At 38.3% G+C, this 23,751-nt stretch overlaps 2 protein-coding genes across 3 annotated transcripts in view; one reads left to right on the top strand and one right to left on the bottom strand.

Moving 5' to 3' along the window:
• The window catches only part of afap1l2 (actin filament associated protein 1-like 2), a 44,484-nt gene that overhangs the window by 6,280 nt on the left and 14,453 nt on the right, over positions 1-23,751 (bottom strand). For both annotated transcript variants that reach the window (XM_059532470.1, XM_059532469.1), the window contains exons 2-10: positions 15,193-15,321; positions 10,429-10,494; positions 8,490-8,569; positions 3,763-3,874; positions 2,100-2,305; positions 1,205-1,384; positions 1,037-1,114; positions 877-961; positions 3-98 (exon numbers count right to left, since the gene is read on the bottom strand). In XM_059532470.1, the coding sequence (XP_059388453.1) occupies positions 3-98; positions 877-961; positions 1,037-1,114; positions 1,205-1,384; positions 2,100-2,305; positions 3,763-3,874; positions 8,490-8,569; positions 10,429-10,494; positions 15,193-15,321 (1,032 nt within the window). The remainder of the gene's footprint in view (positions 1-2; positions 99-876; positions 962-1,036; positions 1,115-1,204; positions 1,385-2,099; positions 2,306-3,762; positions 3,875-8,489; positions 8,570-10,428; positions 10,495-15,192; positions 15,322-23,751) is intronic.
• LOC132122329 (uncharacterized) lies at positions 20,391-23,315 on the top strand. The gene is made up of 2 exons (XM_059532468.1): positions 20,391-23,008; positions 23,208-23,315. The coding sequence occupies exon 1, from the start codon at positions 20,611-20,613 to the stop codon at positions 21,916-21,918; it is 1,308 nt and encodes a 435-aa protein (XP_059388451.1). The 5' UTR covers positions 20,391-20,610; the 3' UTR covers positions 21,919-23,008; positions 23,208-23,315.

Raw genomic sequence — 23,751 nt, 5'->3', positions numbered from 1 at the left:
ACCTGACGTATCCACAGCCTTCTCCGGACTTTCCAAAGAGGAAACCTTCTTTTTTCCAATGTTCATAAGGTTACTAAACTTGCCGTATTTCTTCTTAACTAAAGTTTAAATGACAATCGAAATGTAAATATTATATACTGTACATAATTACTGTAATACAACTAGTACAGTAATATTGTGAAATATTATAACAATTTAAAATGTAATCTATTGCAGCGATGGCAAAGGTGAATTTTCCGCAGATATTATTCCAGTTTTTAGTGTCACATGAACCTTAAGAAATCCTTCTCATATGCTGATTTGATATCAAAGTTGAAAACAGTTGTGCTGCTTAATATTTTTGTGAAAAACATGATACACTTTGTTTTTCAGGAATATCTGATGAATATAAAATTCAAAAGAACAGCATTTAAAAAAACAACAACAACAGATACATCTTTTTTAACATTACATGTCTTCAGTGTAAATTTGGAAAAATATCAAGTCTCATATCTGTGCTAAATAAAAGTATAGAAATTACTTAAAAAATAATACTGACCCCAAAGTTTTAAACTTGTGTATGATGCATATATACACATCATAATAAACTAAGCTTTCTACTCTAGAAGTGCCTTTTGAGGTATTACGGCTTTAGTGGATTGCCTCGTTTCTAATTATCATGATACATTTTTTATGTATTTCCAGTGAAAATGGCAGGTATACAAAGTTATTAACTGTTTTTGTATTGATGCTGCAGTCAAGTCTGAAACTTAAAGCTGATTGGTTCATGGTTAAGCAACATTATTAGGTGATAAGCATCTACAGCTCTATTTAGACAACTTCCAGTGTAGTCACGCAAACAGACCTAAAAGAATAGCTGCAATGGTCCACTCTTACCATCTTTGTTCTCCAGGTTCTCTGTGTGACTGTCTGTGCTGCTGCCACTCTCAGATGCCACTGAATGTCTCTCGCTTTGCTCACCCTGCCAGAAAGGGCAGAACCTTTAAGCTTTCATCCAAAAATCAATCAGAGAATAAACCAACCCAATCTATCATACCTTTGTACAGATGAGTGTTGGAGAGTCAGTTATATCAGCAGATCCTGCAGAATTCTTCGGACTAATTTCTTGAATAACCTTGAATAAAGATGAAAGGATAAAAACAATGCCCACACAAACAGAACACTGATTATTCATCTACATGGGCCAGATCCCATTGGCCCTCACCTTTAGCCATTGTTCAGCCTGCTCTTTGCTCTGCAGCCCCAGGACGATGGCTTCTCCACCCAGTGGGGTTATTTTTAGCTTGTGCTCTTTTCTCTTAGTTTGTTTCTCTTTGTAAACAACACTGCAGCCCAGCAGACTGATATCCAGCAGTGGAGTCTGATCCTTTGAGCTTTTGTAGCACTGAACACAGTAGCATTAAAAACAAATCAGACACTGACTTTTTTTAATTAAATATCATCTTAACAGAGCTTTATTCAAAATTGTGGATATTCCACTAATGCTAGTAAATGTCAACATAAAAGCTTTTAGTAGCAAAAACAGATCATGATGCTAGCAATGCCAAGGTCATGGGTGCGATTCCCAATGATTACATGAACTGATAAAAAGTATTGCTTCAATGCCGTTTAAGTATGCATCAGGCAAATGCATAAATGTAAATGTTATATGCAAAATGGTTGCATCCCATTTTTGTTCTCTAATGAGAAATTCTTGAGGAGTTTTATGGGTGGATCTTGTTTTATTTTTCCACTGAAAATTGGCTGAATCTTGAAAAGTTCTATGAAAGAGGTGGATGAAGGGGAGAGATTTTTCGAGGTCTTTAAGAGATCTTGGTGAGTAATTATAGGGGTGGTGCAAGTTATTACATTTTGATTTAAGATTACAAAAAGACAAACTTGTATTAACAATAACCATACACAGGTAGACCAGTAATGTGCATAAAGAAAGTAAATATGGTCATTTTTTAATTTATGTTGACAAAATTGTCTGTTATTAAAAACATACATTTAAGAAAATAATTACTTCTAGTATTAGTAATACATTCTGTGCAAACGTATCATAGATGAGCTATGGGTGGGAAATGGGTGTCACTGACATAAGCAATGATGTCACATACCAAGAGACGATGTTCACGAATGACACACAGCTGTTTGGCCCACTGGCCAAGCCACTTCTTCCTCCAGAGGAAGGCACAGATGCGTGCATCTTTCATTAGCTCGATGGATGCCTCAGGAGATGGCCACTGGTGCTGCGCAGTGGACTTACCCTTCGTCACTTCTTCCTCATCATAGGACTCGTACGAACTGCTCACCGGTTCTGTATCTTTTGTAAATGCAAAATATGAGAAAAATGGCTGGTCTGATTGTTCATTGCCAGTGCACTGGGATAAAGAAAGTAAACATCCCCTACAAAATACCCCCACAGATTCTGTTGAATTTAGCATTGCATGAGAAAATAATAAGTCAAAAATGTCCTGTGTGAGTTTCTTCTGAGGAAAACAAAAAGAACGAGATGAGGATTATTACATTAGGACATGATGGGGGGAATGATTGTTTTTTAATTGGTTTGTCTAGATCGTTTAGTCCAGATAAAGGTATTTCTGAGAGCTTGGGGGCACAGAGAAGTAAGAGTACATCATGAATAAGCAAGCAAACACATGCAAAGTCAGCAGCCTTATGTTTGGATGCATTAAACAAGTTTTTCTCGGAGCTGTGCACTTCACCGCAGCCTATAAAGTTAGTGCTGTTTGATGTTTTCTCTCTTGATGTACACTGAGAGAAACAGAGATAGATACCCCGAGTAATCACAGCATAGACCACACTGTTTGAGGATTCTATGCGCTTCCTGACCCCTGTGATGATGGCAAAGCAACCAAAATCTATAGAAACACAGGATGACAATAAAAGGGGAAATGCAATAAGGGAGGAAGAGAAAAAAAGATCAGGTGAGAAGCTGTAGATAGTGAAACCTTATGTGGCTTACATGTCACATGAAAGAAACAGGAAGTGTAAATAAGTGCGAATGATGCATGAGAAATGTTCATTAGTACTGCAATAATTATATTTTGGGGCTGCACTAATTATTTGTGTCTTGTGGTTTTTATGTAACCAGAAGCATCACTGCTTGTATTATTTAAGGGTTTCATCATGGTCAAAACGTATCAAACTAGAAATTCACTTCACAAATTCGAAACCATGGGGTTTGGCTTGATTTCAACTGCCGAAACATCAGATTTTGGCCATGCACAGCCCTTGTGTGTTGATATTACACAGCACAGCTGCATGCTAATGCCTCTGTATCCTTTGACCAAGAAGAGACGTCATCTGCTGAAGAATATTGTAAATGATTGTCCCCTCGCTGGGCTGAACTTTGCAACCCCAGCCAAATGCCCTATCACTGTTGGCCCCATTTCCTGGGCTCACGGTCAATGTTCCATCACTGTGTGTCCAGAGCCAGAGAACCACTACCGTTGAACAAAGACCATCACTGTTTTCTGTGCTCCCTGCCTGCAGGCTTCTCTATATCACAGTAAAGCTGAAGACTACAGTGGGATGGAGCTAAAACAGAGCACTCAATGACCAAAGGTTCCCTCTCTTAAGATAGAAGTGAGAAGGACAATGTTAAGGGGAATAAAAAGTCACAAATCACTAACCTAATCTTTGGAAAAATCCTTTTTTTTAACCAGGTTATAAATGGCTTGACATGAACGTCAAAGTAAAGATTAAACCATAGAAGATAATGTGTATTTAGGTTAATTTTGGACACAATTTGAGACATACCATTGATGCTAATGGGATCATAGGGTTGTGGATCTTCATAGTAACTTTCAGTCTCCAAACACGCAGGAGCAGGAGCTGGTGGAAGAGGAAACGGCTCCCTTCCAATGTTGCACTGAGATAAAAAGAATGAGAAAAAAGAGAAAGATACTTAAAATTTGAGATAAAGAGAGAAGGAGATAACATTATGTCAGCATCATTTTTTTTTTATTAGTTGCTTATTAGCATGCCTATTATTAACATACAGTCTGCTTATTAGTACTTATAAAGCACATATTCCTCATAGTCTACATCACTAATCCTACTAAATACCTAAACCTAACAACTACCTTACTAACTATTAATAAGCAGCAAATTAGGAGTTTATTGAGGCAAAAGTTGTAGTTAATGAATGTTAATGGCAAAAATTGGACCTTGAAATTAAGTGTGACCAAAATGTAAAATTAGAATAAAAGATCAGGAACATCTCTTACACACTCCCATGTAATGAATCAAATAGAGGGACTCTCAAGAGATTAGCATAACTAGTAGTTTTTGCACCTGTCTTTCATGTGGGCTTTTCTTTCTGACCGAAGGGGGATTCTTCCTCGAAACTGATCCCTCTCTCTCTCTGACCTCAACCCTGCTCAGCTAGAAAAGGAATTCCACACGTGTTTGCCTGCAGGAGTAATGGTTTTAAAAGGGTGTGGAACTAGCGATGAGGTTTCCCAAATCAACCGGTTCATAACATTACTAAATTCCCCACTGATACACACAATGCATTGGCAGCCCCTGGGCAAATTGAACACTGATCCTCTCCTTATGACACACAAAACACACTGACACACACACACACACACACACACACAGGGTTGATTAGGGCTAGCGGTAGCTTGTGAACCATAAAGCTGAATGATTACAAGAGGTTACAGACAGACGGCTGGGAAAATCTCCTCTTGCTTGCATTATACTTTATACTAAGTGGCTGGATTGAATCCTCCTGTTTGACATGACGTGCTTGTGCTTCTCGAAAGCAGAAGTGAGGCAAACAGGCAGGCTAAGTGATGGCAAGGCATGTATATAAACAACTGGATATCAAGGACACAGGAGGTTGAATGCAAAAGCTTGCTAGAGGCTCCACTTCAATAAGTAATGTAGAAAGAGAGTCAAAGAGTAAGATGTAAAGGGACCAACAAAATATATTAGGGTTTTGGTGGGAAAATAAGAGCAGTCCAAAGAGAAGGAACATGTCGATTGAACTGTGTAGAAAGTATTGTTTTTCTCACATCAACCCCAACTCACAACCCCCACATTTTTCGCTTCATCCCGCCCTCGCTCTTCTGACACTCAAAATAAAATCTCTGAAACAGAAAACAGTGTGCTGAGTCCTCAGGCATCTGATAATGATTAATAAGAAAGTGAAGTGATTTCAGGGAAGGCTACAACTCTGTATCACTTCTTCTCTGGCCACTGCTGAAGGTCAAGACCATGTCCACATCCCAGAATCAATGACAAAAGAGATATCATTTTATATGCTGTTAATTGGATATAAACATCACTGTGAGTAAAAGACAAATCCTAAACCTTTAGTACTGTATGTCGAGACTGAACTCCACCCAAGGCTTGTTTTCATAATCTAATCCACAAATCACACCATACCAAAAGAAAAAAAAAGAGTAAAGAAAAAATGCAGTCTACAGTATATAGGAAACATTTCAAGAGTAAGACATAAATAATGATTAAGCACCAGTCTTTGGGACAAAAAGCAAAAAAATGCAAGTGGGCAAAAGACCAAAAGAACACCCAGAACATGGAAAATCCCCCCGTTCCCATGCCAAAAATCCAGTGAAGAAAAAAATGGAGCTCACCAGGGCCAAAACACTTCTGAGGTAGAGAGGGTACTGAAGGAAAATAATCTCTTTAGTCTTATTAAAAACAGGAGTGGCTTTCTGAACTACTGTCATCACTTCATCTATGGGTTTCTGTCTTTATTAAAAATCGTTATGAGTCAGCTATGGAAAAAAATAACAGCTTAATTATTAAATTCAATTGTTTAATCAAATCAATTTAATTTAAACTACATTAATTCAGAATTACATTGGAATTTATTTGTAGCATTAGTGCTGATCATTTATGACTACTATTTTGAAGTCTGTGGCCTCTATGCTATTTTAGTGTGTTGCTATTTTCAGTCCAGCAAGTAGCTGTGAGACTGCAGCGTGTGCAGACTTCTGTTTACAAGTCAAATCCAAACAGAAACACTAACTGACTTGAAGTCTAACTTTTTAGTTCATGAACAGAGTAATCTGGGTACGAACAGGCAGGAGAGAGGTGTAATGGGGCCCCCTTTCAATTTGGGTCAAAGCAGGGACGGAAGTGAAGAACACGTAGAAGAGTCCACTGGGATTCTGAGAGTACGGGTTGAAGAGAGCGTTTTCACCATAGATAGGGCCGTCCTGGGGCAGAACTGTGAGTATTTCTGTGCTCTCTTCTGCTTCTCTTCTGGAAGCCACCGGATACTACAGATATTTATGAATATGCACCTAAAAATGACAAATGGACACTGGTCACCACTATGGCCAAGCCTCAGAGTTACGGGCACTGCATGGTGGCTCATGGCGACAACCTGTATGTCATGAGGAACGGCCCCTGTGATGACTTCCTGCACTGACTCATGGACTGCTACAACATCACTACGGGTCAATTGATGGCCATGCCAGGACACTACGCCAATAGCAGGGGCGCCCTCTTCACAGCTATGGTGTGGGTGAACTCTGCATTCACCGTCAACCGCAATTTAACCCTGGAATATGTAATTTGCGGTGACAAGTGGAAGCCTCGTAGACAGATGACGGGTTTTCCAAAAATTGGCTTGCTTTGGACTTGCTCACTCAGACTGCCGAAGAGCACAGATGCACAGCAGGAACGCGAAGCAGAGGAAGCCCTGGAGATGGACGCCAATGTGGAATTTGTGGAAGAAGATTCAGTAGAGGCTAATTATCCACCTTAGGGATTGCAGATCAATCTATTTTATTTGCAATCATAATTAAAGGAACAGTATATTACAAAGTGTTTCAAACCTGTATGACTTTCTTTCTTCAGTTGAACACAAAATATATATATATATATATATATATATATATATATATATATATATATATATATATACGCCTAACGTTTCTTGTTCCCACACTTACAGTATGCACACGCACAAGTGTCTCTAACGGCGGTTCTCCAGCTTCTATAAACAGCTCCCCGATCGCTTGTGCAGCTGCTGTTAATCAGCCCCAGCACCCCGCAGATGGGTCTGAAGTTCAAAGGCGTTCACTGGAGAGCTCTAATACTCTCCATCCTCTTGTCTGTCTGTCTGTATGCCTGACCGACTGCAGACTCCCACAGCACACAGACTCCACGCTTTTGCTTCCCTGCTGGAATTTCTATCATTTGATTGAAATGAGTATGCTATCTTTTAGGAGAATTATGGTTTCTAATCAAGGCAGGATTCATAATCGACTAGTTACTTGGCTACTTTGTGGCTTATAAACAAAAACACAGCCATTTTCCGTGCGTGAGAAATAGGTACATAACAAATACAGTATGTGGTCAAAATGGAAATAAACAGCAGATAATAAATGACAGCAGGACCACAGTGTCTTGCATTGTAGATAGTGAGATTGAAAGGCAGATATAGCTAAATAAAACTACATACATAGCTATATTTTTATGCATATTGATTATATTCATCACAGTTTGTTTTTACTCTGTTATGGCTTATTTGAATCAAACTGCAATTAAATAGAATCAAAATATTTAATGTTTATGTAAAATAAAGTACAACTTAAAAATAATAATGCTATGTTATTCACATAAAAATAACATCATCATAATAATAATATAGAAGTGTAATTTTTTAAATTATGTACCTTTACATGAACCAATAAAAGAAATATTTAGCAACATATATTTAACTTAAATATTTTAACACATGAGAAAAATGCTACGTCCGGACTTCCATGAACATTTGTTACTGATGATGTGAACAAATTATTGATTCTTGAATTACTAAATCTCAGATTACTCAATCACTGAATATTTGAATTATGAATCAATTAATTGAAAAGCACTAAAAAGTGTGTTAAAATCATTATGATATGCACAGAAAATTACTGCAAATATAGCTTGACTATTTAATACTATTTAATTGCCCAACCCTAATAGCAGATTAAATAGAGTTACATTTGTGAAGGCGAAAGTTTCTTTGAAAAGTAATGCATTACAATATTGCGTAACTTAAATATAACTAATTGTGTTACTTGGTTAATTTTTATGGAAAGTAACTTGGTATGTTACTATTGTGTTACTTTTTGTCACCTGGGCTGGGCTTGCTAATTTGTTTTTTAATACAAGAAAAAACAGTTTTATTTATGGCATTGGCAATTGTAAGGGCCTCTGTGCCTCTGCACCTCATTCCCAATTCTTTTCAACATGGGGTCAGGAGATAATGTCAGTCAATGATAGGAAAACAAAGCAACTTGCATTAACCACTTGAAAAAAGTAACTCAGATATTTTGTGGCAAATTTAATTTACATAATCTGATTACATAATTTGCATTACTTGTAATGCATTACCCAACACTGGTGTCATAATGGCATTTCAAAACAAACTTTGTGTGAAATGTGTTTTTGTAATCTTTTTGCATCTTTGTCATTATGTAAATAATGTTTAAATGAAGTTGAAATTAGTCACTTACTGGTCTGGGAGGTGGAGGCTCTGGGGGGTTCTTCATAGGGATGTGTTTACCTGGTACTCCATTGGCTTCTGGTCTGTAGTCTGAGGAGCATATTGATTTACACACAGAACAAAAGTGGCTGTTAATAAATAGATTGAAGACTTCTCAAAGGATTCATCAAGTGAAGCGATAAGAAGCATTGAATAACTGTGCTTGCAAGCAACAAGTAAACATATTAATTCTGTTGTTCATCTACCACTGTTTGCATATGCTAGCAGCTCAACTCTGGTAACATTGCATAGCCTGCGGCAGTCTCTTGGAGCTGATGGCCATATTCAGTGGCTTCCCATCAGACATTCCTTCAACTTCCTTTCCAAGCGGTAACATCTGGGTTGCCGTAGGAACGCAAGGCGAATACCAAACCCGCACAGCAAGGGCTAAGAGTCACCAAAGAGTCAAGACACCATAAAGTGCTTCTTTTCACTGAAATTCCATTTATCCACACCACTTACAGTGGTGGCCAAAACTATTAGAACACTGGTATTTTCACCATCTAAAAATGGTTTTAAATCAGTTATTTCTTTTTGCTTTTGCTGTAATGTGTCAGGAATGACATGAAGAAACAGAACAAACTGAGACAGACTAAATCCAGAAGAACTTTGGCAACGTCTGCAAGATGCTTCAAGAGACCTATCTGCAAAGCTACTTGAAAAACTAGTGCAAATTCTGCTTTAAAAACAAAGGATGGTCACACCAAATGTTGATTTAATTTAGTTAATAGAAGTTTATTGAAAATCTATTTATGACATTATTTTTAACAGCACCCTCATTTTTCAGCATTTTTACACAAGTGCCTAAAACTTAGGTAGGATTCTTGAAGCATCTTGCAGACCTTGCCACAGTTCTCCTGCATTTAGTCTTGTCTCAGTTTTGTTCTGTTTCTTCGTGTCATTCCAGACAGACTGGATGATGGTGAGATCAGATCTCTGTGTGGAGAACTGGCTCCTAGTGCAAACAAAAATCTCACTGGATTATTACAATTAATGGCAAAATCAATGTTTGGACATGGGAACAGATATTTCCTACTGACACAATACAGCAAAATACAGAAATAACTGACTTGAAACCATTTTTTAGCTGGTGAAAATACTAATGTTCTAATAATTTTGGCCACCGCTGTGCATTTCTCTGTTGGTTTACGTGAGTTATTGCATGTTGTGTTACATAAGTCACTCATCGCACTTGATTTTTATCATTGATTTATCAGATGCAAGTTAACACAGGGTTGGGGAAATTTTCACATATGGGCAGGAAATTATGAAATCATTGTGCTTGAAATAAATTATAAAATAAAAGGCATTATACTGAACTTCAAAGTGTTGTTCTCTTGATAAGCTTTTTTTTTATTCAAATGATGCCATTTGTGAATTTGATCGAAGAACGCCACCACAGTTTAGTCATGCATGTATCTTTTTGGCAAAGACGACTGCGATGTGAATGTTAAGTCTGTTTTATTGTTACGCTCATTCTTCAGTGAAATCTAAACAAAGCAGCTTGGCCTCAGATGGGGGTCTGGCAGAGAGAGAGAGCAAGAGGAGGACAGGAGTTACTGAGAAACAGACAGGAAATGGTGAAGATGGGGGGAGGGGGGCTAAACACTTCAGCCATAACCCAATCACCCCCTAAACATGACACACATTCACAGTGGTGCTGTCAAACAACAAGATAAACAACTGTTATATATAGTGTTCCTGTAGCTCAATTGGTAGAGCATTGCGGTTCTATTCCCCGGGAACACATGATAGGTAAAAATTGATAGCCTTAATGCACTGTAAGTTGCTTTGGATAAAAGCGTCTACTAAATGCATAAATTTAATTTAATTTAAATTTATATGTGACAGGCATCCTCACACCTGCAAAAGTTGCTGAAGGTAAATTAAGGTGAAGATTATAGACTCACCTCTGTCTGTTTTGTCTTGGTTTTGACATGTGACCTTGTTCATGTAGATGTATTCTTCATCTCCTCCTGCAAAATAACCATCATTAAAGACTGGATTACAGATTACAGATTTGAATTTTCAGTTGTGTTTACAGCTGAATCTTGTTAAAAGCTTTCTCACATGATTCCACAATTATAGGTTTTTGCCACAGGAGCCCAAAAATTATCTGGACACTTAATTTAAATTTGCAAAAAAATTACTAAAAGGTCAAATTATTCATGATATTATTCATCATAAAATAAAAAGAATTAGATATCACAGCATTATAATGTACTTTATAAAAGATTACATTTAGCACTGTAATTTTTCTTTAATTATATGTGTTTTTAAAAACCAGCTTCAAGTGAGCATTAGATAATGGCAAAGGTCAAATATTTTAAAAATCTAGGAAATGAGCATGCACAATTAAACATCCAATATCAACCGATACCTTTATACGGTATGTGATACCTATATATCAAGCATCTCTACAAAATATCAAACTAAGGGGTATTTATTTTACAGAAAAAAAGCCCACACAGAGATATCAAGTAAAACCTTTGATATAAAACATGTTTGTCTACGTTTTAATTGATAAAACATAAACATTGTCTGAATTCAAGGTAAAAAGTATTTGGACATTTTATGGTTGGTCAAACATTAGTGGGACATGTTTATAGTTGATTTGATGATTTACACCTGTGGTTACTCTGCTAGGACACCTGTGTATATTTGAGGAACTTATTTAATTGCCTATTTATTCAATAAATTCAAAGGGATAGATTCATCAGAAATGAAAATTACCCCATTATTTACTCACTCTCAAGCCATCCTATAGGTGTATGACTTTCTTCTTTCAGATGAATAGTTGGAGTTATATTAAAAACTGTCCTGGATCTTCCAAGCTTTATAATGGCAGTGATTGGGGATTGAGATTCAATAGTCCAGTAGAAGTTCAATAAAGTGCATCCATCCATCATAAAAAGTGCTCCACATGGCTCCCGGGTATCCATATTTAAAACTTTATAAACTGTAATCTCTTGCTTCTGCTAACTGTCATATGTGCATTCCCAAGAGAATGGCGTTCAATCTCAATTCGCTTCAGAAGGCCTTTATTAACCCCCCCGGAGCCGCGTGAAGGACTTTTTATGATGAATGGATGCACTTTTTTTTGGACTATTGAATCTCCATCCCAGTTCACTGCTATTATTGGAAGAGTTGGGACATTTTTTTATATAACTCCAATTATATTCGTCTGAAAGAAGAAAGTCATATACACCTAGAATGGCTTGAGGGTGAGTAAATCATGTGGTAATTTTCATTTTTTGTTGAACTATCCCTTTAAGTGTGGCCTAATTGTCCAAATACTTTTGGGGTCACTTTGAACCTTGCCTAGAACTTTTAGGACTTCTTTGACTTTTCCTCCCCTCGTCTCATATTTAAAGCTTTTTCAGATTCTAGACCCTTTTATCTCTCACTCATTTTACTGAACATGTAATAGATTTGTGCTGTAGAGAAGAACAGTGAGAGTTTTGTGCTACATTTCTCTTGTGTAAGGGTCCAAAGGCATCTCCAGGCCCCCTCTTTCTATACACATCAAAGACAGGCCAGTGGGAGACATGAGAGGTCATATTCTATCAAAATAAAAGTGCTGATTTAGTCCTAGCCTGTAGGATATGGTTTTCTAGAAATTGCTTGGCAACAGAAAATTTTAGGGTGTTTTTTTGGATCTTTAAAATAATTCAGATACACTAAATTAAGCATAGGGGACAAGATGTTATCATGGCAGAAAAAAAGAACATGACAGTCCATAGGTAACACAGCTTTAATGCATTTTTTTGGGGGGAAATAAAATGTTTTGATGGTACAGTGAAAACAGATTGGGATTTGGAGGATGGAAATGAAAGCTATTTATAAGCTGCTACTAAAAGGAAGTGAGTGTCCCTAGAGGATAAAAACAGCCTTGGAAAATGATACAGTTAGGAGCCAGGGGAGGAAGTGCACAAGCCCAAGACCAGAACATGAAAAACCTACAGCCATGCTTGTGTGAAAAAAGAAGCACATGCACGGACCAAAATTACGGGCTCCTTAATAAGACAGAACAGAGCAGATTCTCCAAACAACACAGAGGTTATAAATGTACACACAACTGTTGCTCTTTGGGAGGACAATTGCGCTATGCAAGTGTAATGCTTAAATACATATACTGTAAATAAAAGTGTACATTTGTTGGACCTTTTGCTACTTTCTATTTGCACCAGTAGAGTGCCTCTACATGAGCAGCACAAAACAAGGTCTGTCATATAATTGTGTGTAGACCATTGATTACATTACGCTTACATTTTTAAGGTGGTAAACCTGACTTAACAATAAAAAAATTGAAAAAAGTTGCGGATACCCCAAATCAGAAGGAAATCTGCTAACTAAGCTGAAATAATCTTAATGTAAAGTACTGTTGAAGGTAGAGCTGAAACAACGAATCGATTTAATCGATAAAAATTGATTATTAAAATAGTTGTCAACTAATTTAGTCATCGATTCGTTGCTAAATAACTTTTATTTGCCGTAAGCGGCTCATTTCGTGCATATTTCAAATCTGCGGTGACCAAAGTGTGGCAGTAATGAGCCACCGGAGGTTTTACTCAGCCAGTACAGCAGGAGAAGTAGCGAATAGCCAATAGCTGGCCTCGTTTTATGTCACGTGCTTCCCGAACAGCGTCTCTGCGGCATTTAGCGGGATGTGGGAGACTGGGAGTACTTTACTTTGAGCCTTCAAAAAAGAAGAGTAACCTGTAAACTCTGCACTACTGAACTGTTTAAGGGGACGTTCACATATCGCGTCTTTTGCGCGCTCAAGTTCATTATTTCCAACACCGCACCGCATCGAGTTAAAAACATCTCAACTTTTCAGAATGCTGCAAGCGCATCGCGGGTCATGTGACAAGAACTAACCAATCAGCTTCATCCTTTCCCGTAACAACGTTAAAAGCTCAGTCAAGATGAAAGGAACAGCTGATCATAGTTGTATATGGATTTCCATTTTGAAATAAATTTAGTAGCAGAGCTACTGCAAGCGATTTTTTGAGCTGCAAATCCATTTATCCTTTGCTGAAATTTCCGCGTCTTCAAGGAGAGAGCACGTCATGGTTGCTTAGCAAAGGCAGACGCCTCAGGGGCGCTTCTGCACGAGCGCTTTGGAAAGGAGAAAGCGGCGCGCCTAGCGTTTTCCACGCGTTTTTAGGCACGATATGTGAACGGCCCCTAAGACTTTTATTTGTGCAGATTCTCCAGTACAATGTTGTTTGCAAATGTTTAGTCGTAAAAGCTGATAACATTGCTTTTTAACAGTTAACATTTAAAGCTTTACAAACATGTTCTGTGATCAGTTTGTCGTTTACCAGTTCAAAATTCAGTCGTGTAGCCTAATTATGACTGAATGAGAGGGGTAAATGTTTAAAGATATTTGAAATGCACTTTTTTTCTAAGTATTCACTGCTCTTTTTCACACAGCAGGTTTTTTGTGTGTGACTGTCCAATTTTTTTTTCTGGACAACCTTCTGATGGATTTTACTTTAAATTGTGAGTTCCATTCAGGTTTCATGCCATTAGCACTTTATTCGAAGGATTGTTTACAATTTCACAGCAAAAGCTATAAAGCTGTTTCCCAGTAAATAATAAAATACAATGCACTGCAATTTTATTCTGTTTTATCCTTATTCTTCGTGAAAATATGTTCTGAAAGATTCCTTAATAAGCTTCGTTCGGGATGTTAAACTACTTTAGGAGCTCTAAGGACTGCCATGGTGAAAACATTATTTTAAATCTCCTTGTGAAATTTGCTAGAGTATGGGTCAGTGTTCTGATTGCAGAAGAGTTCGACAAAGGATTACTAACACAATAAAACAACTCCAGGTATATTTTTGATTAGGATATGACAGTGCAAAATGGTTAAAATCTCTTAAAAATCTATGCTGAAGGATAAAGACCATTTATTAATAATTTACTTGGGGAAAAAATGGGAAAAACTAAAATATAAGTACATAAACCGATTAATCGATTAATCGTAAAAATAATCGACAGATTAATCGATTATCAAAATAATCGTTAGTTGCAGCCCTAGTTGAAAGTTTGGGGTAAGTAAGATTTTTAAAAGAAATAAATACTTTCATTTAGTAAGGATGAAGGATCATTTAGAAATTAACCATAAAAGGACAGTAAAAGCATTTATAATGCTACCAAAAAATTTTGTTTCAAATAAATGCTTCTATTAACATTCTTTAAAGAATCTGGAAAAACAATGATCACAGTTCCCAATAAAATATTAAGCAGTACAACACTGATGATAATGTTTTGTGAGCACCAAATCAATATTAGAATAATTTCTAAAGAATCATGTGACTGGCGTAAAGGCTGTTGTATCACAGGAATAAATTACATTTTAAAATATATTAAAATAGAAAATTTTTATTTAAAATACAATAATATTTCACAATATTACTGTTTTTGCTGCATTTTTGATCAAATAAATGCATGCAAAAGACTTAGCTCTTTTTTTTTAAATGCACCAACCCCAATTTATTGAAAGGTTGTATAGTAAATAATTACTCAATTCATTAATTGTTAGCCCTTTTTGGTGGTCCTTTTTTCATGGACCACCAATGGTTTGTAGATCAAAGTTTGAGAAGCACTGTCTGGTAGAGAGTCAGATGGTTAGTGTAGACATGATTATGATGTTATTTATGTACCATTGGAAGACTTGTACGACTGCAGCAGCTCTGTTAGAAGGCCCTTCTGCACTGTGGCATTTCCACTCAGCTTCTCTCCATCCAGGATCTTCAGAAACCTCTGCAGCTGCTCCAACAGCTGCTCCAGCACTGCACACACACACACACACACACACACACACACACGCACACACACACACACACACACACACACACACACACACACACAACGTACTGTGATTAGTAATAAAGAAAAGCATCATGTCAGTGCACTAGATCTCCTGCACTGCACTAAACTTTGATTTCGAGTACAAAGTAAAAACCTCTCATGCTGATTACAAATTAGTCACAGTAAATATATAATAAAGCTTATACATGCTTCATATTGTAAGTGGAGGATTATCTGCATTTTGGCAACATAAGTGAAGGTGTCAACAAAGTTTAAATTACCAAAGGGGACACTTGTGCCTGTGAAAGCCACAGACTGTGCTTATCAAGAGCGAGCTACACTATGTGAGCTATATTAAGCACACTAAACCAAGTAGATTTTATAATTACCATCTATTTCCTATTTATTAAAACTCTGTTGGATAATATCTGAATGTTATGTTAATTGTTGACGACATCCGTGCTATTTGGTCTTTTGTGTCTTTGTGAATAGCTTGCAACAGGTTGAGGTCAAGAACACGTCATGGGTTGAATGGGGGAGGCTTGACACTCTACCCACACACCCTCCATGGGCCAGCAGCAAACTGGGTGTTCCATTATGAAGGCAATAGTTTGTTTGTGAATAGCATTGCCTTGTAACAGAGAAAAGCAGAGCAGAACAGACATTACCGGAAAAGAGCTCAAAAAAGGAAATGAAACCAAAAGTAAAGATTATCATGTGTGATTTACATCACATCAAAACTCCACATTAGGTTATAAAGACCTGCTGTGTGTGAAACAAACCACTAACTCCTCTTTGCCACATTGCATTCCATTTAGTCATGTAAAAATATGCGATTTGTCTTCATTTTGTGGTATAATTTACAAATGAGTACTCACTTACTAACAGTCACTCTCCTGTTCATTTAAAAAAACTGGTCATACTTAAAATTTCTACATGATCAAATATGACATGTAATTGTACAGTGTGTTAAGGATGAGAGATGAGAATTGTAGTGTCTCATTTTTGTGCATGCACATGGATTATACAGTGTTTGTAAATAACCTTCAGTTATTTTAAGGAGTTTCCAAAAAAATTATATATTATTTTATATTATTTAATTATATGCTTTCTTAATATTAGTTAACTTTTTGTTATATTTTGTAATGTATTTTTACACTCTATAAGTTATTTAACCGATAGAGACCTTTATTTTGAAAGGCGGCTTGACGGAAGTGCTCAGAGCCCGCTCATGCACGGAGAGCGCGCAATACGGAGAGAGAGAGAGCGCGCAAAGACGGAGACTGCACACGGCGTTAGGAATTAAGGACACTTTTAAGTGAATTTAAGCACCAGATTGTTGTTTTATTTTCAGTATTTTGTTTGCTTTGAGTTTGTTGCTTGGCTCCTGGTTGGAAAGGGGTAGTTAAGATCATTTATGCACGTCTTAAATAACGTAACACACATATTATATATTGCATGTGTCTCTGTTGACATAATTTTATGTTGTTTAGGATGAATGTTAGTATTAATTGTGTAATTTTATTGCTGTAAGGTTGATTGTTTTGTTTCATTTTTATGTATAAGATCTCATTACAATTTCCAATATTGTTTATTCATCTGTTTTAGCTCTTACGGTGTTGTGAAGTCTATAAGGACAATAAACACAAAAAGAAAGACAGTACAACATCAGTGAATGAGTTAAATCCTTTATTCTTCAACCGGGCTGTCACAGTAAGAGCTTGCCCTATTGATTCCATTTGCTGATGTAAATGATGACAGACCAAGGATCAAATTTGTGCACTCCTGTGAAGGAAATTGAAGTATTAAAGGTTGCACAAAACAAGGAAACAGATGATGAGAAGATCGATCTGAAGTTGCAAAGAGAAATGAAGTACGTCGCTCTGTCCGTGAACGAGTTCCAATAGAAAAGATGCTTGCATATCAAAGAGAGGAGTCAGAAAAGGCAGATAAAAGGCTTATGCATGCATATGAAAAATGGAAGGATGAGGCTCGAAAGGCAAGAGGGCTGCTGAAAACAGACATCACTGAAAGCCAATTAGCGTCAATTATAGACATATTGGAAAATGAAAGAGAAACTGTAATGAATGCATACATAAAGGTTCGAAGTTATGCAACGCCACCCACTGATACAAGGAGAAGAATTGATGCTTGCGATGCCATGACAAAGGATAGTGTAAAGATTGCTTATGAGAGGATCTCAGGTGTGGATGGAGACTTTGATAGTGAGCGAGTAAGGGGGCGTCTTCGTGAACTGCTTGATCGAGATTATGCTCGCTCCACTATGGTTCTACGGTCTCACATATCAGCTCAAAGTTGAGTACGCCCATAAGTCAACCTTCAGTGAACTCCATCCTGATGGCCAAGCGAATAGAGGCAGCAGCAGAGCTTGCAGCAAAGGAAGCAGAATATGCAACAATAATGGTGGAAAAGGAACAAAGGGAAAAAATACAACTTCTAGAAGAGAAGCAAAGGAAAGAACTGGATGCTCAAAGGAGTGAGTTCGAAAGATTACAACCAGTAAAATAGGTAAGAGCTGCTAAAGCAAGACTAGAAGTGTATGACAAAGAAGAAACCACTCACCCTGCTAACCAAAATGACGAGCTGCTACAGCCTGTAAGCATTTCCACACACAAACCTGTTTGTTCATCCTCAGTTAGGCCAACACTCAATGAAAGGGTATCATCGCCAACCCCCAATGTGGATGTGTCTTACCTTGCACAAGCTGTCCAAGACAGTATAACGTTAAACAGACTTCCTATTCCAGAGCCCACCGTTTTAACTGGTGACCCAATTCACTTCATAGAGTGGAAAGCTTCATTCCAATCACTCATCGACAAAAGACATATTTCCTCAGCAGATAAGTTATACTATTTGAAGAAGTATATTGCTGGGTCTGCTCTGAAAACCCTAGAAGGCATCTTTTACAGAAACGATGAGGAAGCTTACAAGGATGCATGGAAAAGACTTCAAGATCGTTATGGACAGCCATTCACTATTCAAAGAGCATTCCGAGAGAAACTCGCAAACTGGCCCAGAATCCAGCCAAAGGACTCTGAAGGTCTCCGAAATTTCTCAGATTTCCTGACCACATGTAATGACGCTATGCCTCATGTGAAGGGACTGGAAATACTGAATGACTGTGAGGAGAATAGGAAACTTGTGAGCACAATTCCTGATTGGGCGGCTGCCCGCTGGAACCGCCAAGCCACACAAACACTGAGTGAGACACAAGATTTTCCATCTTTCCAAGATTTTGCACATTTCATGTCCAAAATTTATTTCATGTCCATGTCCAGTGAGGCTGAGGTGGCCTGCAACCCAGTCACTTCCTTTTATGCCCTTCACGTTTCTGAAGCTAATAAAGAGAAGCATAATCTCAAGGTTAGTAAGAACAAGGCCAGTGTCTTCCATACGAAGATAGTCACACAGCATGAGAATCCAAAGCTCAATAGTAAAATCACTAAACCACGTTTGTTCTGTCAAGGGAGTGAACATCAAATTCATGATTGCTCTAAATTCGCTGCAAGATCTCTTGAAGAGAGAAGACAGTTCATAAAGGACACAAAGCTGTGCTATGGATGTTTGAGACTTGGTCACAATGCCAGAGACTGTCACTACAGACATAGCTGTAAAACCTGTAAGAGAAGACATCCAACCTGCTTCATTAGAAAGTTAAAGTCTTCCTCTCTTCAAGGTCCAGAGAATGCATATGAGAAAGTCACAACATCTTTAAGTGTAGAATCTGGATGCACATCTGCTAACACCTCAAAGATTGTGCCAGTGTGGTTGTCCTCACAAAACAACACAGTTTCTGAGAAATTAGTCTACGCTCTGTTAGACACACAAAGTGACACTGTCTTCATTGAATATGCTGTAAGTCAAAGTCTAAGGGTCGACTCATGCCCAGTGAAACTTAAGCTCACCATTATGGTTGGGAAGGATTCGTTGATATTAAGTGAAAGAGTTTCTGGTCTTAGAGTTAGAGGCTTTAATTCCACATTAGTACTAGACCTTCCCCCGGCATATACTGAAGAATGTATTCCTGTGGATCGTGCCCACATCCTTAACAGAGAGACAGCCATGTGTTGGAAACATCTTGCTCCTCTGACAGACAAAATTCCCCCACTTCAAGACTGTAAGGTTGGTCTATTAATAGGATATAATTGTTCCAGAGCTTTGGCCCCCAGAGAAGTCATTCTTGGAGCAGAAAATTGCGTGTGGTTTTCGACTGCTCCACCAGATTCAAGGGAACAAGCTTAAACGATCATCTTCTTGCAGGCCCTGACCTTATGAACAGACAGTACCCTGTAGCCCTGATGTGTGATATTGAGAGGATGTTCCACCAGTTCCATGTTGACAAAGCCGATCGTGATTACTTGCGCTTTCTATGGTTGAGAAATGGAGATTTCAACTCACAGCCTCAAACGTTCCGCATGAGAGTACAACTCTATTTCTACAACTCTATTTATCACTAATTATGGACTAAAGCATCTTGCAAGAGAAGGTGAACATCTGTATCCCCTAGATTCACAATTTATTATGCAGGATTTCTACATGGATGATGGAGTCTCTAGTGTGGAAAGTGCAGAGAAGGCCATAAAGTTGGCTCGAGAAGCTCGCCAACTTTGTGCACTAGGATGCTTAAGGTTGCATAAATTTGCATCCAATGACAAGGCAGTTTTGGAGACAATACCGCCCTCTGAGTGTGCTGTAGATGTTACATCTGTCAATCTCTCCCTCACTGACCAGTCCTTGGAAAGAGCCCTGGGCATTTACTGGCATCTTGAACATGATCATTTCAAATTTCGTGTCATTATTAAAGACCAGCCAGCAATCCGTAGAGGTATACTGTCTACTGTGGCCTTGTTATTTGACCCCTTAGGGTTTCTCGCACCATTCTTGCTCAAAGGAAAGTCTGTTCTTCAAGAAATGTGCCGAAATGGCATGGGCTGGGACGATCCCTTACCTGATGGTTTGCAGTTAGGTTGGGAGCACTGGAAGACTGATCTTCTTAACTTGGAGAAGATTCACAGCCTTGTTGTATTGTGCCTGCTGGGTTTGGGACAATCATGATGAGAGAGATTCATCACTTCTCAGATGCCAGCATGAGAGGATATGGCCAGTGCTCATACCTTAGGCTCAAGAATGAGCAAGGTAACATCCATTGTTCTTTGCTCATGGCTAAATCTAGAGTAGCCCTGCTTTAGGTCACCACAATCCCTCGATTAGAGTTGACTGCTGCGGTTGTGTCAGTTGCAGTGAATGATATGTTGAAGGAAGAAATGAACCTTGGAGATGCAGAAGCATATTTCTGGACTGACTCTCAAGTAGTGTTAGGTTATATAAACAATAAAGCTAGCCGCTTCCACACGTCTGTCGCGAATCGAGTTCAGAGAATTCATCGCACCACAACTCCTCAGCAGTGGCGATACATTCCATCGGATGAAAATCCAGCCGATTATGCATCAGGAGGTCTGAGTGTTAATGATCTGGTCACTTCCAGCTGGTTCAGAGGACCGGACATTTTGTGGGAACTGCAAATACCTTCCCCTGTGGATGTTAACCCACAACTTCCAATCGGTGACCCAGAGGTCAAAAAGGCTCAATCACTTAACACGCAAACATTACAGTATTCCTGCTTATCCAAACGTTTCACAAAGATTTCTTCATGGTTCAAAGTCATCCAAGCAGTTCCATGCCTACTTCGTCGTGTCAGGAAGGACAAGTCCATTGAGCACAGTACAGTGGCAGAACGTGAGGATGCTAAGTGCATCATAATTAAGGACTTACAGAGTCAGATATATGCAGAAGAAATGGCCTTACTCTGTAAGGGCAAACAGCTCCCATGCAGCAGCAGGCTATATAATCTAGATGCCTTTGTTGATCACAACGGATTGCTCAGGGTGGGAGGAAGGCTTTGTGATGCTTCTGCCCCTAACTCTGTTAAACATCCAGTGTTATTTCCAAAGGAACATCATCTTACAAAACTTCTGATCGCGGATTGTCATGAAAAAATGGCACATCAAGGAAAGGGATTGACTATCAATGAGATCAGATCAAGAGGATTTTGGATTACAGGAGTAAACAGGACTGTAGCATCCTTTATACTACAGTGTGTGAGATGTCGCAAGCTTCGCAGACCCACTGAAGAGCAAAAAATGGCTAACCTGCCCTCAGAGCGCATAGATCCATCCCCTCCATTCACATACAGTGGAATGGATGTTTTTGGTCCGTTCATCACCAGACAAGGTCATAAATCGTACAAGAGGTATGGACTTCTCTTTACTTGTTTCTGTTGCAGAGCCATCCATATTGAGATGCTGGATGATATGTCCACAGACGCCTTTATCAATGGTCTACGTTGTTTCATCGCTATTAGAGGAGCAGTAAATCAAATAAGGTGTGACCAAGGCACTACTTTCATTGGAGCCAAGAATGAGCTCACCAAGGCCATGGAAGAGATTGACACCAACCGTCTGGTAACATTCTTAGCAGAAAAACAGTGTGACTTTGTCTTCAATGCACCCCATGCAAGTCGGAGCGCGGAGTTTGGGAGAGACAGATTAGAACTGTGAGAAGTGTTCTTCATTCCACTCTGTCCCAGTCATCTGGAAGACTAGATGATTCTTCTCTGCGAACCTTTTTCTATGAAGCCATGGCCATTGTAAATAGCCATCCACTCACTGTAGATAACTTAAGTGATCCCTGCAGTCCTGAGTCTCTAACCCCTAATCACCTCCTCACCCTGAAAACTACCCAAGCCTTACTACCCCCTGGCAGGTTTGTCAGAGAAGACCTATATGCTCGCAAGAGATGGCGCCATGTCCAATACTTAGCGGAACAGTTTTGGGGACGTTGGCGCAAGGAGTATGTGTCTAACATTGCAACAAGACAATGCTGGCTTTCACCAAGAAGGAACATGCAAGCTGGAGATATAGTCTTGGAGAAAGCCGACGATCTGCCCAGGAATGCATGGCGCTTGGCAGAAGTTATTTGAGACTGTCGTTGACAAAGATGGTTTGGTGAGAAGAGTAAAGATACATTTTGGAGACAGAAATCTGGGAAAGGATGGTAAACGTCTGAACAAACCATCATTAGTTGAACGCCCAGTGCAGAAGCTGGTCCTGCTGCTGGAGGCACACTGAACTTCCTGACATATCCTTTGATTTAAGCAGTTTAAAGTAGAACAAGTTTCAGTTTGCTTTACATCTAGCCTTAAACATTGGTATTTTACTTTAGAAATCATTCGTGACTAAAGTTTTAAATTTATAGTCACTCATGATTGGTGGGAGTGTAAATAACCCTCAGTTATTTTAATGAGTTTCCAGGATTTATATATTATTCTTATATTATTTAATTATATGCTTTCTTAATATTAGTTAACTGTTTGTTATATTTTGTAATGTTATTTTACACTCTATAAGTTATTTAACCGATAGAGACCTTTATTTTGAAAGGCGGCTTGACGGAAGTGCTCAGAGCCCGCTCATGCACGGAGAGCGCGCAATACGGAGAGAGAGAGAGCGCGCAAAGACGGAGACTGCACACGGCGTTAGAAATTAAGGACACTTTTAAGTGAATTTATGCATCAGATTGTTGTTTTATTTTCAGTATTTTGTTTGCTGTGAGTTTGTTGCTTGGCACCTGGTTGGAAAGGAGAACAAGGTAGTTAAGATCATTTATGCACTTATATAACGTAACACACATATATTGCATGTGTCTCTGTTGACATAATTTTATGTTGTTTAGGATGAATGTTAGTATTAATTGCGTAATTTTATTGCTGTAAGGTTGATTGTTTTGTTTAATTTTTATGAATAAGATCTCATTACAATTTCCAATATTGTTAATTCATCTGTTTTAGCTCTTACGGTGTTGTGAAGTCTATAAGGACAATAAACACAAAAAGAAAGACAGTACAACATCAGTGAATGAGTTAAATCCTTTATTCTTCAACCGGGCTGTCACAGTGTTTTATAAATATACTCAGCATCTTCTAAAAGGGAAAGTTCTGGCCCCGGATGCTAACTAGGTGTCAGAGCTAACACAGGAAGTACAAATAGCTATGATGTGAAACATCTCACTGCCATCTCACTATGTATAAAATATCATATTTCACTCAATGCTTTGCTATACTGGAGTATAGTCAGAAATAAAGGGGTTTCAGGGCCTTTGATGTCAAAACCCTTTAGTTGTGACTGTTTATGATGCAGTCTCTCCTACCTTACTGGTTAAATATAAACTTCTTTTGTTTCTTATCTAGTGCATTGACCTATAAAACTACTCAACCGATGTAGATTTTTTTCTCATAGCCTGTACATATACATCCCTTACTGTGGAACCTTAGTGTTTTTGCCCTGGCTTTAGGAAAGGACAAGTGATGCAAAAATAGGTAACATCTGTCTTTT

This window comes from Carassius carassius, chromosome 40, assembly GCF_963082965.1.
Source record: "Carassius carassius chromosome 40, fCarCar2.1, whole genome shotgun sequence".
Taxonomy (NCBI): Eukaryota; Metazoa; Chordata; class Actinopteri; order Cypriniformes; family Cyprinidae; genus Carassius; species Carassius carassius.
This window is presented reverse-complemented; position numbering and strand designations above follow the sequence as displayed.

Excerpts from the sequence above, each read along its gene's own strand:
- LOC132122329 (XM_059532468.1), top strand. The coding sequence starts at position 20,611 with ATGTTGAAGGAAGAAATGAACCTTGGAGATGCAGAAGCATATTTCTGG.